At 43.3% G+C, this 19060-nt stretch overlaps 2 protein-coding genes across 2 annotated transcripts; both read left to right on the top strand.

Moving 5' to 3' along the window:
* Positions 1-458: 458 nt before the first annotated feature.
* Positions 459-4985, top strand: LOC101760811. The gene is made up of 4 exons (XM_004982899.3): positions 459-728; positions 2206-2310; positions 2659-2715; positions 4316-4985. Exons 1-4 carry the CDS (start codon positions 459-461, stop codon positions 4643-4645), a joined length of 762 nt encoding a protein of 253 aa, XP_004982956.1. The 3' UTR covers positions 4646-4985.
* A 1744-nt stretch (positions 4986-6729) lies between these two features.
* Positions 6730-18495, top strand: LOC101760396. The gene is given in 15 exon segments (XM_012843070.3): positions 6730-6887; positions 6890-6931; positions 6934-7137; positions 8123-8314; positions 8387-8604; positions 9312-9375; positions 10084-10156; positions 11090-11167; positions 11366-11523; positions 12373-12541; positions 15996-16455; positions 16584-16961; positions 17366-17569; positions 17766-17899; positions 18006-18495. Coding segments are annotated over 15 exon segments (2679 nt in total). The 5' UTR covers positions 6730-6760; the 3' UTR covers positions 18184-18495.
* The last annotated feature ends 565 nt before the right edge of the window (positions 18496-19060 follow it).

Genomic DNA, 19060 nt, shown 5'->3' with positions numbered 1-19060 from the left:
AGCCACAAAACAGTGTTTTCCTCTCACAACAAATCAGCCGTTTCAGCTTTTCAGCCGGCTTATAAGCTGAAGCGAACAGGCCCAAAGTCTAATTGATGCTTTTTTGTCTTCACAATGTGAATATCAAGTCATTAAAATTGCTTATATTCTAATTTAATAAAAATGAAACCCCACAGAAAGTAAAATAAAAGGGAAAAAGAGCTCATTTTAGCATAACCCGTTACTACTTACTAGTAGGTTTTAGAAGGCCTAATTGCATAACGGCTTCCCTGAAGCAGCAGGCGAGAAAAAGCGCGATGCGGCGATGGCACGGGCCCCACCAAGCCGATTCCGCACGGGTCCCTCCTTTCCGAGTAGATCACTCCTCCCACGCAAGCACCAACTCACTCGCGGTCAGTCACTCTCACCACACCACACCTGTCGCTCGCGACCGACTTCCCCGAGGCGAGAGCAAGCGCATGGCGGAGCGGAAGCGGAAGCGGGCGGCGGAGGAGTGGGAGAGGCGGAAGAGGGACCACAGGAGGAGGAGGAGGGAGGGGCAAGGGAAGGGGGAGGAGCTGCTGGGGAAGCGGCAAGTGGGGTGGGCGGGCGACCCCGTGGAGGCGCTCGGGGAGGTGGTGATGGGGCGGGTGATGGAGCTCCTGGACGCGCGCAGCGTGGCACGATGCACCGTGGTCTCCCGCGCATGGCGCGGGGTCGCCGCCGACGACCGCCTCTGGGCACCCAAGGTTCGGACGCTCCCCCCTGCCCCTCTCGCACTCCTTGTATTTCGCGTTTGGTGGCCTTCGCGCTCGCGCGCTGCTTGGGTGTTTAATTTCTGGGGATCCTGTTCGACGAATTGATCGGCGGCGTGGGGAATTGAAAGCCTCCGGTTCCCTCTAACAATCGATCGAGCACCTGGTGCTCAATTCCTCTGGGATCAGGAATGAGACTTGGGGGTATTCCTGGTTTGGAGCGAAGGAATCCCCAAATTTTCCTAGCTAGAAGCGCAAAGGGCATGCATTTGACCTGCATCATAGTTTACTGACATTGCACATGTATTGGGTATTGGGCGTTATTTCTGGCTTTGTAGTTTTTGCGCAGGCCCCCCACTGCTATATCGATATCAATATATGGTCTTCACAAATATTTTTGTTGATTCTGTCCTTGGCGGGATGCTAACTTGGCATGTCACGCAAATTTATGTGACATTGAGGTTTCCAAAGAAAGAAGCTTTAAGTGACATTGACAAGATAGAGAAACATTTTATGTGGGCAAAGGGTAACCGGGTTTCTTTATTCCCAAAATAGTTGCAAAAATAGACATAATAAACAAAATAAGTTACTGGAAATATTCCCATTGAATCTAATTTTTAAGTTATTTTAATATGTCCGTTTGATCCGTTTTGTTTTCAACTTATTTAAAGTTCATGGGTTTTGCAGCTCCAAAGCATTTTGTTTAATTATGTTCATTATTTTGTTTCAGATCAATTCTATTTTTGTCTTTGCTGTAATATTTTCTGAAAAGATATGCTGCCCAAACTTTAATCATGTTTATGCCATTAGTCACGGAGGAGGGTATTCTCAAAGGGACCGATATCTACAGCTTTGTTAAATATTGAAGGGGCATGTTTGGTAATGCACCAATAGCCCATTAGTAGTAGTTAAATGAATTCTTTCACTTTACAATCCCAAATAATCTGCATTCTTGCCTCTTGATTGTCTTGATGAATTCTGAACTTTTGGGGTATTAAAATTTTGAACTCTCTGCTCGTCTAAAACAACTATGAAAATTTTATCAATATTTGAAATCTGTTTTACGAATTTCTTGAATTTCTTACTCCCACGATTGGTGAAATGGTCACTAATGTCGTCAAAAATAATTTGAGGTGCTACATGTTTGCGTCGCTGACTTACAATTACCATGAGAATACCCGACATGATTTTTGCTAAACAAAAGAGAATCGAATACTCATGTTTCCACATTAGAGTCTTCAGTACAATATAACATACTGAAATTGACAAAAATAGGGACTCGGCAATGTCTCCATCTAGAGCAAGGGAACAAAAAGGCTAAATACCAAAATAGAAACTAGGAAGACCTGATTGAAGAAAAAAAAAAGGGGCAAGAGAAAACTGTGGCAAACATTACAGTTGTATATATAGCTGTATTCTTTGCTCATGAGTCATGATACACTGCTGGTCCTGATCATTGTTTTGTTCACAGTGTGCTGAGCTGATGGCGGGAAAGGCACATATCCCTCGTTTAACGTTGATCCGCACTGGATCTAAGTTGTCTACTTATTCAATGGCCATCATGGATGGAAAACGGGTGAGTACCAGCATTTTGTTTCATCTATAGGATCAACAATGCAGTGGATGAACTGCAATGGACACATAATCTATTTATGCTCATTTACTATCAGTATCTTTACCATGGCACTTGTAAAGATGGTCTTTTGGATTGTCGGTGTTACTGAGTCTTGGAATGATGCCAATTATGTTATTTACATTAGCATCTCTTTTCTTTTGTTTCATTGATATATACATTGGTAATTGTGGGGAACTTCTCTCTGGTCATCTATTTAATTTATCATCAAGCAGAAAGTAAACATAAAGTATATTTCATATTCCACTTCTCCATTGTTCTCAGCATGAATTGTATTATTCTCTTGTTCAGAGTCGGATCACAAAAGAGGATCTCTGCGATCATGCGTGGGAGTATTGTTTCACTATAGTAAGTTTGCTAAATTGCGCCCTTTTGCCTGTTTGAACTTTGAAGTATGAGCTATGCCATTGCATAATTTTATTTTAGTGGTTGCCACTGTACAGCTGACTTGCAAGTTTTGAGGTCAACTGGTTTTAGTCAATCAGAGTCTGATGGATGCATGGGATCATGACAACTGTCAGCATCTATCTAGCTTCTTCAGATGTTATAGCTTCCAATCGCACTGAGGGAGAGTTGATGCATACATCTTCATGGTGGCAATTAAAGGTTATAAACTTTGATACATTGACTTGGTCAAAGCCTCAAGGGGGGTATTTGAATAGCAACATTTTCTTGAGAAATATCACGCAATAAATATATATGTAGGATATAAATGTAGGTGTGTTATTTTGGTCTGCCACTGTGAAAATGTGTGTGCACATTATTTTGAATCACTCCTGAAAAAAAATGTTTGGAAACTTTAGGAATTTGATGCTACAATTTTAGTAAGAATTTTCAATATGTTTTAGAGATGAAATGTAAGAGTATGACAACCTGTGGATATGGGGAATATTCCAACCATGCATGCTACACTCCTTAAGGGCTCGTTTGGCAAGGCTATGGCTGTGGCTGAAACGGCTCCAGCTGTGGCTCCTCTGGTGGAGCAGCTTCTCTGGTGGAGCTAAAGCCGTTCTGCAAAGTGTTTGGCAAAACGGTTTCTTCTGTATTTTTATGAATGGGTATAAGAGGTCAAATGTCCTATATGCCCTTAGCTATGTGATTTGGATGTGCACATAAGTTTATGTTTGCTCTCAATTATAATGTGATTTCTCATATGAAATGAAAAAAATAATGAATAGAAATTAGATTAACCAATAATGAGTAGGTTGATATATATCATTACCAATAATTTATATGTTATTTCATTTGAAATAAAATCGATTAGTAAATATATGATTAAACCAATAATTTATCTTTTCCCTTTTCTTTTTTTCTTTCCATTTTTTTCTCTTCTTTTTTCGTGCCTTATCCTGTCCTCATCCTTCACGCCAGGCTCTGCTCCTTACTCCTGGTCCACTTTCATCGTTATCCGCCTGCCCGGGTGGTGCTGTTGCTAATTCACCGCCGCAGTTCCATTCTCGCAGCCGGGTGCTGCTGCTGCTCCTTCATCGCTGCCCCTAGATTGCACCCATGCCGGGCGGCGGGGCCACGCTGGTGGCTGACGGAGCGAGCGGATGCGCTCAGGCCAGCCACGAGGCTGCGCCGCGCCTGGCCCTCGCCCTTCTTATCCATCGCCGGCCGCGCGCCATGCTACTTCCCCGTTGTGCTCTTTCTCCACCGCGCACCGCATCTCTACCGCCGCCGCGCTTCCCTGGCATGTGCCGTTGACGAGCACCGCTCGGGCAGGGGTATTTTTTGCCAAGGATCACGGAAGGTGGGGGTTGAAGCCGCGGGGAGCCCCTTTTTTCGGCTTCCTCTCCGTCGGAAGGCTCGGAGAGCGGGTTTCGCGGGAGCTTTGATGGCGAAGCCGTTTTGGATGTGCCGTTTGGTAAGCCGGTGGAGAAGGCGACGGTGAAGCCCTGCCATGCCAAAGAGGGCCTAAGTACATATCCTTCTTCTGCTCTTGCAGGCAGCACCAGAATACTGGAGGAACCTTGATCCATCATGGAAGCACACTGGTCCACCTATGCGGCGCTACTTTCACCCTGATGGCTACCACAGCGCAGACCCTCATGACGCTGTGTGGGGTGGCCACGAGTGCACCTACACGGTAATCACAAGCTTTGTTGGCGATGGCCGAATCAGGGAACACTATGTGAGGATCAACCGGTGGCCACCGTTGAAGGTTTCGAGGAAGGATGACTGGAGCTGGGAGCTGTCGAACCACCTCTACCGCTACAACAGCATCCCTGATGCTGACAGGAAAGGATGCACCGGTCCTTTGTTCCCAGTATGGTGAATACACTTCTCTGCGACTAGAAACTTGTGTCGTGATCTTGTGCCGGTAGAAACTTGGCGTGTGCAACAAGAGGTTATGTTTGGCATTGAAAGCCAGCTACGCCACCTAAGGTTAAGCTTAGGTGTGTGTCTGTAATACATATGTACTGTTGCTTATGTGATGAGTGGTTCCGCGAGTCTATATATAGTGGTGGCAAGTCCTTTGTAGCAGTTTGGAAGTATTTTGTTAAAACTTGTGCGTCTGTAAAATAGCCTGAATGAACCTTTACGTACCTTAAGGTATGTACCATAAGCAATGATGCAACACTGCTACTTGTTGCTTATCCTTGGTGTTTGCACCACTTTGGATGATTTCTCTTTTTGAAAAGCTTTGGATGAATTAATAGTGCTACCAGTGGCGGATTCATGACTTGAGGGGTGTGGGCTCATTTTCCCCTTCCTCCCTCCTCTTCATCCATGACTAAAAATATTCTTCCTCCTCCCTCTTCATCCACGACTACAAATTTTAGGGGGACTTCGGCTACAATTATACATAGATTGTTGGAGTCGACATAGAAGTGCGTTAGCATTAAATCATCATTCATCAGTATCTAACGAGAAATCATTCTTGAAATTTGACTTATTTTTGGTTTGGCGCCAAAATTAGGCAAGCCTACCGTAGAAAATTTTTCGGGCGTACCTTGGAAATCGAAAAGTGAGGAACTTAAATGCCAAAATTTTGCTTGCTAGTTTTCTAGGAGCGTAAATTGTGCCAAATATTGGCTTTGCGAAGATTTTTTTGTTGTGCAAATTTGTGACTCCACTGTCCACTCGTTTGGGGCATAAATCAAATGTGTCAAATGTTTATGCAGTGTGCGTATATTGCTGACAAACTCTGCTCCCGCGAGCCACCTCTATGGCTCTACATCACGAGCAGGTAGCATATTTGCTTTGTTCATACTTTGTAGATGAAATTGTAAGTGGTTGATTTGTTTGTTGATAGATATAAAATTGTAAGGTGTTGATTTGCGTTGTTGACAAGCAAAATTGTAAGTCGTTGATTTGATCCGTTCATGCCTTTTTAAGTACTACTCCTTGATTTGATCCATTCATGATCCATTCATGCCTTTTTAAGTACTGCTCCTTCTGTTCCAAATTATAAGTTATTTTAACTTTTTTGGAGAGTCAAAACATCTCAAATTTGACTAAATTTATACAATAAAGTACTAACATTCATGATACCAAAAGGTACTATTAGTTTCTTCATTAAATATATTTTCATAGTATATCTATTTGGTGCCATAAACCTTTGTGATCCTCTCTATAATTTGGCCAAACGTAAAATAATTTGACTTTCCAAGAAAGTTGGAACAACTTATAATTTGGAACGAAGGAACGAAAAGAGTACGTTCTTGTTGGCGCCTATGCACTCTGGACGGAACTTTGGAGCAAATGCTCACACATCACGCTATTACACACATGCATAACTTACTACGAAAATAAGAGAGTATGCATTTTTAGTCAAAGTGTTATAGGTACTTGAATTTCAATAAAAGTAAGTGTCTACTTTAGTTTTTCACTAGTACAAGTCCATCTAGATTTGTCCTAAGTCAATTTTTTTTAACTTTGATTGGGTAAGAATATCATAGAAAATCTATTGTATTAGTCTTTTGTAATGAATTTATTAGTATTAATCTTGCATTGTAATTCAAATAGACATAGCTGGATCTACAATCGAAGGAATCACATAACAAATTCTCGTACATAGAGATCGAAACGAGGACATGGTATGAGAATACAAAACGAGGAAATGGTATGAGAATACAGAAAACAAACATCGGTTGGTTCAGGATTTCCCCATATCTATGAGTTATAAATAAATAAAAAGTAAAAATATTATAAAATTAGTTGGATCTGATAATTTTATATTTTAGTAAAAATTTAAATAGTTGAAAACAGTATCATGATAAAAAAACGAAATCGGTGGGATTTATCCGTACGGATACACGCTGCTTAGTAAAAATACTCGGTAGTCCTTTCCTTAATTCCGTTTCTGCCCTCTCCTCCAAAACTTGAAAAAACTACCTATCCTTATCCAAAACCCCTCACTCCGCCGCTCCGCTAAACCCCGGCCACGATGGCCACCACCCCCTCAACCTCCGCCCCGGCGCCCGCGTCCTCCGCCTTTCCCCTCACCACCGCCGCGCGCTTCCCCCGCTCCTCCGCTTGCCCCGTGCGAGCATCTGCGCTCGCCGAGCGGCGCCGCAGCGGAGGCGCCGCGCGCCCGAGGGCGGGAGCGCCGGTGGGGACGCTCTGCGGCTGCTGGGGCTGTGGAGAAGGGCCTGCGCCTGGCCTTCCTGGAGAACCTCGGGGAGCGCGCGGGGCCCCCCGACCCCGCGGGGGGGCCCAATACCATTTATGAAATGGTCGCCCCGGGGTTTTCCCTGGGCCCGGGCTCTTTCCAGGCCCTGTTCGCCGCGCAGTTCTTCCCGGGGGACCCCGAAGGACCCGAAAGTCCTCCCCCCCCCCCCCCCCCCCTTAACTTGCTTACGTACTGGCCTATGACATTGGTAGGGAAGGCCTCATGAGGTGCTTGATGAAATGCGCTTGTGCCCCTTTTGGGTGCCTAGCTGCCTGGGTAACGCGGCATTTTACTATTTTAGTGCCTGAGGATTTGGCCGGTGTTATTTTACCCGAACTATCATCCTACGAGCTCTTGATTTAGTTTGTGGAAATGTGGAACTTCGAAGTGGAAAGGAGGAGGGGCTTGGTCAGTGGCGGAGCCAGCCATGGCCCCTAGGGGGGGTGCGTTCTGCAACAGTCTTCTGAGTTGCAGGGCTGCAATTGTCTCTGGCCTTAGCGCTGTATATTGTAGCCTTACAGAGCTGTAGACTGTAATTGTTATCAAGCGTTCTGGTAATTTGTTGTCTGGTCTTGGCCTTGATGCATAATGAATTGGGGATGTACAATATGATCATACATGCAAGGATTCATTATGCCCTGTAGCTTACGAGATATAACAACTCTAAGAGTAGCTTTCAGTTTGAAATGACATGTAGTTACTTGTTCGAGGCACTCAGCTGCCTATCACATGGCTGAATGATGGTGGTTTTGTGATCCTGGCAATCAGTGAGGAAGAGTTATGGGCATGGGAGTATTGGACCTAATTCTGCATTTTTATCATTTCTTTTTTGGGAGCATGATCTGATTGTTGCCCTTGTATCAAGATTTTGTGTTTAGCTTCTCTATGGTGGCTTCACCTATAAAGAAGTTGATTCTTTAGCCCTAAGTTTCTTTCAATGATAGGTCTAAGCTGGAGCTACACTTAGCATGTCTTAGTTATGTAGCTGGTGCCTAATAATCTCTACTGAACCTTTTTTTTTTAAAAAAAAAGCATGGTGCAGGATCTCTGCAGAACCTTGCATTTGATTTACAATTTTACTTTTGAGAAGAAAACATGGAGATATTTATCATAAGAAATAATGCATTGGATTTATAGAAATGCATTTCTTAATGCAGATGCAATCTCTTAGAAGGGAACTAAGTTCTGGAGTACGACCTCTACAAGAAACTTTTGTGGCCCTGGTCCGTATTTTTGCCAAGAAGGGTCTTTCTACCAGGGGCATGGAGATTCTTGCTGCTATGGAGAGATATAAGTATGATATTCGCAAGGCTTGGCTAATTCTTGTAGGTATGAAAATTGACTTGTGTTGCATATTTGGTTTATTGGAAAGATTATAGTTGCTTTCATTCTCTGGAACAGAGGAACTAGTCAAGAATCGCTATCTGGAGGATGCCAATACAGTATTTCTCAAAGGGGCAAAAGGTGGCTTACGAGGAACTGATGAAATTTACGATCTTCTGATTGAAGAAGATTGCAAAGCCGGAGATCACTCCAATGCTCTGACAGTCGCATACCAAATGGAGGCTTTTGGAAGAATGGCAACCACATTCCATTTTAATTGCCTTCTCAGTGTGCAGGTGAGGCTGGAAATTTGATTTGCGCATCCACAGATAACTGTTGCTTAATATTCTTTTCTGCTTTTGTTTGTTTGGTTGATCACTTGACCTAGTAGAGGAATCCACTGGCATAGTTTTGTTTTATGTCGATACTTCACTCAGAAAAAAAAAGACATAGATCCTGTTTCAATTATATTATGAAAGGACTATTTTTTCATGCAAAACGCATCTTGTAGCTTATGCAAGATGCTCTGTCTGCTCTAAATTGAATCCTAACAGCAAATGTGGTGGTTAGTGATTAGTCTCTCTTACCTAGCTAGTTCTCTAGACCTCATGGCTTTGTGTTGAACTGCTATACAGTGTGTGGCTGTATCATTATAAATTTATAATCACTTCTACATCACTTATGTTTAGTACTTTAGTGACTTTTCTTATACATGGTATACCATATATTTATGAGACTTTTGACAAAGTGAGACACTATATTTGATCAAGCCTAAAAGCAACACTAACGCCACCAGTAATAGTGCTCTCTCTAATGATTTAACCCTGCAGCAACTATTGAAGATTGAACATATAGGTTAGGCAAGCTTCAGACTAGAAACACTTAAGACAAGATAGGCTGAGCTGCACAACTTTAGGAACATGATCTACTACATTAGCATTAAGGTTTACTTTATAAATATAATACAATAATGCTGATTTAAATAAAAGTTCATTCTGTTCAGGCTACTTGTGGAATTCCTGAAGTTGCTTTTGCAACATTTGAAAACATGGAATATGGAGGTGAAGGTATGGCAATCGTTTGAACCAGTTTTGTGCTATGGTTTTTTGCCATCCATTTTATCTACAGATTTTGAAGGCTTGAAGTATGGCACACAATGTCTTTTCTGTGCCAATTTGGTTTTGTTTCATAGTTTTGTATCTGCAGAGAATTGAGTGCATGCAGGTGTAGTACTCGTAGTTCATTGGATAGAGATAGATTGTCTGTTTTGCCTTCAGAAGACATGTTAAATCATAGTTATGTTTTCTTACTGTGCGTGTAATCCCATTTGTATATGGTTGGCTGTATTGCATGTTATCACTTGTGCATGTAGAACCAGCTATTGTTTCTGAAACTGTATTGTCATGAAGCTATTGGATGGAAGTTATATCATTCCACATATTGAAGCAAATCCGCTAATGTTCCTTTAGAGTGTTTGACCTTGTTGTTTTATTAGCTTCCATGGGAAAAATTACTCGGCACTTTTATATTTTGGAATGTCTTTTCTGTTAGTCATTTTAGCTCTATGTTGTTTCTAATGGCATTGGTCCTGTGCTGCCATCATATTCGATGTATCTGAGGAGCTCTGAAACTGAAATAAGACCACAAACATGTTTCTAAAATATGATCACGAACCTCTTCATGTTTTTCTTACTAGAAAGAGAAGTATCTGCTGACCTATGTGTTGATTGTTGGAACTTCACAATATGGATGCTGATCTTTTCTGCTAATTCCAGATTATATGAAACCTGATACTGAGTCGTATAACTGGGTTATACAAGCATTTACTAGAGCATCTTCTTATGACAGGTATATATTTACTTCAATATATAATTCTGTAGTTATCCACTATTTGTTTGATTCATTCTGTTGGTCCTGTTTAATTGAGCCATCCAGTTAACACAGTCATGTATTGGTTTCTTCTTAGAATCAAATCTGATCTGTTGGGTCCAATGAGTTAATATAAACTGTAGCTGCATGATGCATACAGGGAAAGCTCACATTAGTAATGGCAGTTCTTGTTGCCTTTTAATAACATAGAACAGTAAGGAGGACCCTACTGAAATATACTATATATAAATAAAAAAGTGGAAGCGCAGATGCAAAGGAGAAAAAGTAAAGAAAAGAGAGCCTACATGATCCAATTAGATGAAGCAACCACTATATGGGGTGAAGCTCTAACTTTAAGTGCTCAAAATATGCATGTAGAGGCATCTCGCTTTAATCCCTTTTTTTTTAAAAAAAAAACTATACAGCGGGGGAGGCCCCCGCTGCTTTAATCTCTTTTGGTAGGAGCTTTCCTGAATACCCAATTGTTCTTTTGGAAGTATGCCAACAAGGCAAATAAACAATTTTGCATTATAAAAAGATATAACTTTCACCAGCTTGTGATTTAATAGACAGGACTAAGCCTAGCTCCCTAGGTTGGTTGAGTTTTTTTCTTAACAGACGTTTTCACAAAACTTAAAGTAGCATTTGCTATAAAGTTATCCAAAAGAGGAAATCTTTGAAAGCTGGAGAATTGATGAGATACATCATACATTATGCCATTTATAATAGTATGGTTAATTATCTATGCACTTTTTCCCTTGCATTTTTTTGCTAATATGACAAAAGGTCGTTCTACGTTTTTTAGTTAAAACATGGCATTCTGCTCTGTATTTGAGAGCTCTGAACAAGATTGACTTACATCCATTACTCTTTCCTCTGTTATCTTTGTTTTGTGATGTGTTTGGTCTTTAGGGCAGGGGATGTGGCAGAATTACTAGGGATGATGGTGGAAGACCACAAACGTATTCAGCCTAATGCACGAACTTACGCGTAAGAACATTACCTTTTAGCATCTACTAGTGGTCACTATTTGAGGCTCTTTGGTGGAAGCAAGTATACTGTGTACACACATGTTTTCTGAATACCAATAATACAGTCACATTCTATCCAATGCTGATTATTGTCTTTCTCACAACACTTGGTTTTCCATTGGAAAGCAATGAAGTGACGATCAGCTATTGTTTTCAGCCTATTAGTGGAATGCTTCACAAAGTATTGCATGGTTAATGAATCAATCAGGCATTTCCGTGCCTTACGGCGAATTCCTGGAGGAACAAAAGTTCTTTACAATGAAGGAAATTGCGGTGACCCACTTTCTCTCTATCTACGATCGTTGTGCCTTGATGGTGAGCTATAACCCTTCTATATATCAGTTAAGAGGAGTGGCAAAGCTCCTGTTTCTGTCAAGTTATTTCTTTATGAATTATGATCTTTCTTTGTGGAAAATGTTGCACCTGACACAAGGAGGTAGCTTTGTTCTATTGATTTGCCACAAAGATTTTGTGGTTTTCCTTACTTTCTTCAACTTTGGGATTTGTTTTATGGATGTGTCAAAGGATCCATTTTATTGAGAAAAACAATATAAAACCAGTTTCTGTTGGACTAGTATTTTTAGTAGAAAAGTCTCTGTTTTAGATTTGGTACAGGAAAGCATGAAAAACAAAAGAAAATCTGCACCAAGAAATTTGGCGTCTGACAGACCTTCACATGTTTATGTTGGTGACTATTTTTCATTGCTTTACCATTTATATCTGAAGGTGCATGTATTCAAATAACACTTCTAGATGTCTTGAATAGATGAAATAGTTAGTTTAGACTTTCCTATTGCTTTGCTTTTGTGAACAGTTATATCTTATGTGATGTATTATAGAGCAGTTTCATTTAACTTGTCATTTCACGATTAAGGTTCTAATATTGTCACTTGTTAGGCCAAATCTTCTCTTATGCTCTTCATTATTGCCTAGCACCAGACTTCATTTTGGTTATGATCTTAATGCTAGAAACAACAACATCAGAATTTTTTTTGCACTGTTGAGTGATGAAGATTGTGTAGTTATACTTTAACATGATGACAGTTCATTCTTCTGCATTCTTTGTTCACCGTATCCAATATCCATCTTTTATACTTTTAGTAGCTTTTCATTATCGTGAACTTTTAGTACTTTTCTGAGCAGGTAACTTATTTTTATAACCAGGAAGACCTGTTGAGTTGCTTGAGGCATTGGAGGCAATGGCTAATGACAACCAGAGTATCGCGCCTAGAGCAATGATCTTAAACAGAAAGTACCGCACATTGGTAAGCTCCTGGATAGAACCATTACAAGAAGAAGCTGATGTTGGTTTCGAAATTGATTATGTGGCCAGGTATGATTTTGTGATGTTTGTTACTCTTCTATGCAAGTCAGTTTTAGTTGCTCACATGACACCTTATGTTTTCTCTGAATGATGGGCTACACATTGTTTTTTTAAGAATGGTGAACATAGTGCAAAATTTGCCTCCTCACCCTGTAGTATACAATACTTAAGTGCGAAGCATGATTTTCCTTATGCATTAGTAGAATGGAGGATGCACATGAGAAAAAGTGCACACAGTAGCTAGGTGAGACTTGGCTAGAATAAGAGGGAGCACACATATTTGAAACACGATTCGTATTTAGCTTGCCTTCTGAAATGAGTGATACAACTCCTCTTTGTATGGATGAGTTTACTGCACTAACACGTACAAGAGTATCTAATCGAATAAATAATGCCATCCAGCGCAGCTAACAGATGTATATGTAACTAATTAGCTTAAAGCCTGTTGGATTTACAAAGAGACACCTCAAGAGAACCCATTGGAGATGTTGTCACTAGTACTCTAAATTTATTTGGATACTTAGGCCCTGTTTGGCATGGCTCCAACTCCGAGTGGAGCTGCTCCACTCCAGAACTCCACATGGAGCCAGCTCCGCTCCAAAACTCCAGAACAAAAATGAGGTGTTTGGCTAGATGGGTGCTCTCAGCTCCAAAAAAGATCGATTTCAGTGTGGATTGCCATTGTTGCCCCCCCAATTAAGGCCCCACTTGTCATCCTCTCTATCCCATCTTCTCCTTCCCCTTTTTCCACTGCACTGTGCCGCACACGGGAGACCCTCCACGGGCGACGGGGTGGGTAGCGACAGGGCGGCGGGTGGCGACGACGGGCGGCGAGTGGCGACGGGCAACGACGGGCGGCGGGCGCGGCGACGGGTGGCGACGGGCGGCAGCGGGCGACGGGCGGCGACGGGCGGCGGCGGGCGGGGGGCGGCGACGGGCGGCGGGCGGCGACGGGCGGCGACGGGCGGCGGGCGCGGCGACGGGCGGCGGGGCCGGCCGGCCAAGGGGGCGGCGACGGGCAGGGCTCTGGCAGCTAGTGGGGCTCGGGAGAATATAAGGGAGAATAGAATGAAACGTTTTTTTGTGTAACCAGTGGCATTGGTGGGTAATTACCCACCAACTCCACGAGAAGGTTCAAAAGAGAGGTTTCTGGAGCAGCAAAAGAGGTGCTCCAAAACTCCACCTCCATTTGCACTATGGGCCTGTTTGGCATGGCTCCAACTCTAGGTAGAGCTGCTCCACTCCAGAACTCCAGGTAGAGCTAGCTCCACTCCAGAACTCCAAAATTAAAATTGGGTGTTTGGCTAGATGGATGCCTCCAGCTCCAAAAGAAGGATCTTTTTGGATGGATTGTCACTTTTACCCCAACCCATGACCCCACTTGTCATTCGGTCACACGTTATCTTCTTCTTCCTCTGACCTCAGCTTGTCGTTCTTCACCGCCGCATATAATGACGATGCAAATAGTTGGCCAAGCTTTGACGTCTTGCATGTCTTATTCAGGAAGCGAGCACCGAAGATTGAAGCAAGCACACAACTAGCACTGATGTTTTCACAAATCACTGATGGTTTCACAAATCACTGATGGTTTCACAAATGACAAAACAACAATAATAAAATATTGCAATGCATTGATTCTTGCGAGGAAAAAAACTAAGAAACTACAACAGCGCAGTGCTTCCAGCCGCTTCTTCTCTGACGGGTACCGCTGCTTCCCCGTGCACTTCACGTAGGGCACCACGGGGCCGCACCCGCATCGACGCGCACAAGCAGGAGCACAGCGTGGCCAAGCGCTCCTCATCCTCGGCGACGGCCTACCACCACCTCCACGCGCAAAGGATGGTCATGGCCGGCCTGCCGCTTGAGGCGCATGCCGCCCTGCGCGTTAGCCCGAGGCCTAGCCAGGAGCTCGCCGCGGCGCGGGCGGCCGCCACCGCCGCGGGCACGGCGCCCAGGTTCCACGATGAGCTCGGAGCAGCAGCCATCGGATCATGGGGAGGGAGGGGCCATGGCGGCCTAGTCCGGCGGTGGAGGTGGGCGGCCTCGTGGTGGCGCCGGCGGCATTGGGGGTGGGGACGGCGGCGCACCCGACGGAGAGGGAGGGGCCATGGCGGCCGGCGGCGGGAGCGAGGAGCGCGGCGGAGGAGGATCTCGTGGGAAGGAGGAGTGCGCGGGAGGGAGGGGCCACGGCGGCCGGCGGCGGGAGCCCGGCAGCGCTCGCGAGGTGAACGGCCGGTGGCGGCAGGTTCACGGGAGCAAAGACGAGGGAGAGACGAGCGCAGGGAGTCTCGAAGGAAAAAAGAACGAAACGTTTTTCTGTGTAATCAGTGGCATTGGTGGGTAATTACCCACCAACTTCATGAGGAGGTTCAAAAGAGGGAGTTTTGGAGCAGCAAAAGAGGTGCTCCAAAACTCCACCCCCATTTGTACTACAGCTCCATGGAGTTGGCTGCTCCATGGAGTTTTGGAGCTGGGGTGTTTGGCTGAATTTTTTGGTAGAGTTGCTGGAGTTGTGGAGTGGAGCCATGCCAAACAGGGCCTATAGCTCCATGGAGTTGGCAACTCCATGGAGTTTTGGAGTTGGGGTGTTTAGCTGAATTTTTTGATGGAGTTGCTGGAGTTTAGGAGTGGAGCCGTGCCAAACAGGGCCTTAAGAGACAACCGAAGAAGCAACACCATTGTACATGTCCTAACTGAGCTAGCTACCTTGTGTCACAAACATGGTGCCGTACAGCTGTAGGATTACTTACGGCTGCTGTTCTTGTGCTGCCTCGTTCCACTGGCTGGCTATGTGCATATAACCAGCCAAGTCAGCTGCTGCTTTTTTTTTTCTCACCTTCATTCATCCCTGGCCTATTCCCTTGGCTCCATTGTTTTTGTTGGGTCAGCTGCTCGGTTGGACTAGGCATAAAGTACATTAGATGTCATTGATCAGAGCTACAGGTGCACCACCCAGTTGTTACCTTGATGACCATATCTCACCAGTCCGTTTAATCAGCTTTGCCTTAGACCTATGCTTGCTGTTTCCATGCTAAAAGTTTCTAAAGTTTCATAAAAAAATCTATGTGCAGAGTCTGTTAATTTTCTCTCTGGTGCCACCTTGTTTGCCTTGTAGTTCACCACTTTAATCCACCATTTCCTTCTCCATGATACTTGCCTCACTTCTTGTGGAGCTCCCCCGTACAGAATAATTATCATAGAATACATGTGTTTGATGCTTGGCACAAGAGCTCTCTTGAGTGTAAATGCAGATTCACAGTGCCATTGAGTAAGGACACAATCTGATTGAAGAAGAATTTGAAGATTAGTTATTTGCTGTCAACATTTGAATATATCATGTAGTCATGATGTAGTAACTATTCGGAGAGATGAATATCTGATACCTGCACGTTTTGTTGTTTAACTCCTTTCCTATTGTAAACTTAGAATTTCTCATCAACTCATGTTGTCTTTGCACTTGAAGATATATTGAAGAAGGAGGTCTTACAGGAGAGCGCAAACGTTGGGTGCCTCGTAGAGGAAAAACTCCTCTAGATCCAGATGAATTTGGATTTGCCTATTCAAATCCAATAGAAACATCTTTTAAACAGAGATGCTTTGAGGAACTGAAGTTATATCATCGCAGACTCCTAATTACATTTAGGAATGAAGGTCCTGGTATTCTGGGTGATGTATCTGAAGACGATGTACGCAGAGTTGTTGAAAGATTGAAAAAGTTAGTTGTAGGGCCAAAGAAGAATGTTGCTAAGCCCAAGGCTGCAAGCAAAATGGTAGTATCTGAGTTGAAAACTGAGCTTGAAGCTCAAGGATTGCCTACTGATGGAACCAGACAAGTACTTTACCAACGAGTTCAAAAAGCTAGGAGAATCAATCGTTCACGTGGTATACCACTTTGGGTTCCTCCTGTAGAAGATGAGGAAGAGGTACACAACATGACAATGTTTATTGTAATCTCTTATATTCCTGCTATGTGATAATGCCACTGGCTCATTGTCACCTCCAATTTTCTTTCCTAATTTGATGGAGAGATTTAAGCATGACTTCTCGATAGGTTGATGAAGGGTTAGATGAGTTGATCTCAAGAATCAAGCTAGAAGATGGGAACACGGAGTTTTGGAAACGTCGTTTTCTGGGAGAGACTCGAAACTATCTTTGTGAAGAAGATAGTAATGAAGATGATCAAGATTTAGATGATGAATTGGATGATGACGACGACGATGAAGATGACGACGAATCCACAAAAGAAGCAGAAGAAGATGAGATAGATGATGAAGAGGCTGTTGAGCAAACTGAAAACCAAGCCGGTGATGAGACTAAAGATAAACAAGCAAAAGGACCCAATCAGCATCTTCAAATGATAGGGGTTCAGTTATTGAAAGATCTAGAAAAGACGTCTGTTTCTTCAAAGAAATCAAAGAGGATGCCCGAGGTATGGAATGCTTCGGCATGTGCAATTTGTCTTTACATTGATCAGTCATCATAGGAAAGCTCGTGGCTTATCCTGATTGAACTTTTCTATTGTTTCTAGCTCTATTATTTGGCTAGTATTGATTTGAAGCCTGTACTCATCTCAATGGTGCATGCCATGTTAACAAATTAGAACTTAAATGGTTATCTGAACAAGATACAAGTATATATCCTATATTTCAATTTACAGAAGTGTTTGGGAAGGTATACTTTAAGAATCTGTTGGCTGTAATCAGTATAGAACGAGGAGCATATTGAGTGTTTTCTTCGGATGGATTCTGTTATAATTATGTATGTTGGATCTGTTGGTATAATAGCTGATTTTTCAGTAGATTTTGAGGCATTTTAGTGGCTCTGACTCTGTAGATTGACGATGATGAAGATTGGTTTCCTGAAGATCCAATTGAAGCCTTTAAGGTTATGCAAGACGAGAGGATGTTTGATGTATCAGACATGTATACCACCGCAGATGCCTGGGGATGGACATGGGAAAGAGAAATAAAGAATAAGATGCCACGTAAGTGGTCACAAGAATGGGAGGTTGAGTTAGCTATCAAGATCATGCATAAGGTATTCTTAACTCTATAACCGCTGCAGATTCTATTGGATGATGGACTTAGATTCTTTCAGTTACCTTCAATTTAAATGAATACATTGCCTGCCATTATTTTTCTAGGTTAGCAATCACAGCATTCTGATGGCATTTTCGCTTGCACCTCAATTATTGGTTGTCTGAACTTTCGATCACTGATTCGTTGACTTTCAGGTAATAGAGCTGGGTGGTACTCCGACAATTGGTGATTGCGCCATTATATTGCGTGCTGCTATGAGAGCACCACTCCCATCTGCTTTTATACCAATATTGCAAACAACACACAGTCTAGGTTATAAGTTTGGAAGGTAAAATTTAGCATGATCTCTGTGGGTTTTTGCTAAGACATGCTATTCTGGTGTAGCATGGCTAATGCATTTTTCCTCCTTTTCCCCCCTCTCGTGCTGATTTCAGCCCACTCTACGATGAAGTAGTCCTGTTGTGCCTTGATCTGGAGGAAATTGATGCAGCCATTGCAGTTGTTGCGGAAATGGAGACGAACGGAATCAAGGTGCCTGACGAAACCTTGGACAAGGTGCTTGCATCCAAACAGTCTGGAAACTCTGCACTCCCACCGCCAACAGAGGAGTAATCTGTTTGGACCTGGGAACCTTTCTCAGCCCTCGCGTCGCCTGATCTGACACAAGACAATCACTTGGCGCCATACCATGCAAAGCCTTTAGCTTCCCTGGGGGAAAAACATCTTGTATGGCAATCTATCAACGCTGTATTTCTGTAACGTCAGGTAGAGGAAATGTGAAGTTGATAGTTGATGCCTGGCATAGTAGCATGCCATGGCATCCTTCATTAGTCTGGCTCACTTGAATATTTATATGAAATATGAGAAAAGCTCGAGTTATTTAAATGGTGAAATGCAATAGAATGGGTTCATTTCTTTTAAACATGTTAAGAGTTGTGCTGTATTTCTAACAAATCTCATCGATCCAATTCTGAATACAACTTCACGCCTGTTTGGAATCAAGGACTTTCTGAATCTGAACAAGTAGTCCTGTTGTGCCAAACGCATCACCACATTCTCCTGGAATGCTCTCCGGCGAAGCTTGTTTGGCGCTTTGTTGGGTGGCATGCTGCACCTCACCTTGCAAGCTTTCGAGACCTTTGGATGTTACCTGACCTCCCTGAACAGCTGTCGTCTAAACTGCGCTCCACCATCACCACTGCCTTGCTTTGGAACATCTGGAAAGCAAGGAACTCCTAGGTTTTCGATAAGGTCTTCTGCTCTACTGGTCGGACCCTACGCAACATCATTGACGATCTTCAGCTCTGGAAACACCGGCTCAAATCACCGTTGGAATCTACCTACCTTCAAATGTTCAGGCCGGCTTCTTGCCTGCCGTAGCCCTCTTCAAAAAAATAGAGTCCTGTTGTGCCACGTCCTGTTGGTTAACTGGCTGGCTGCCAAGCAGAGCAACCATGGTGGGCACTGGAGCGGAAATCTCAGGTAGGTT

The sequence above is a fragment of the Setaria italica genome, chromosome IX (genome assembly GCF_000263155.2).
Source record: "Setaria italica strain Yugu1 chromosome IX, Setaria_italica_v2.0, whole genome shotgun sequence".
Taxonomy (NCBI): Eukaryota; Viridiplantae; Streptophyta; class Magnoliopsida; order Poales; family Poaceae; genus Setaria; species Setaria italica.
The sequence above is the reverse complement of the archived record's forward strand: the minus strand, read 5'-3'. Positions and strand labels throughout refer to the sequence as shown.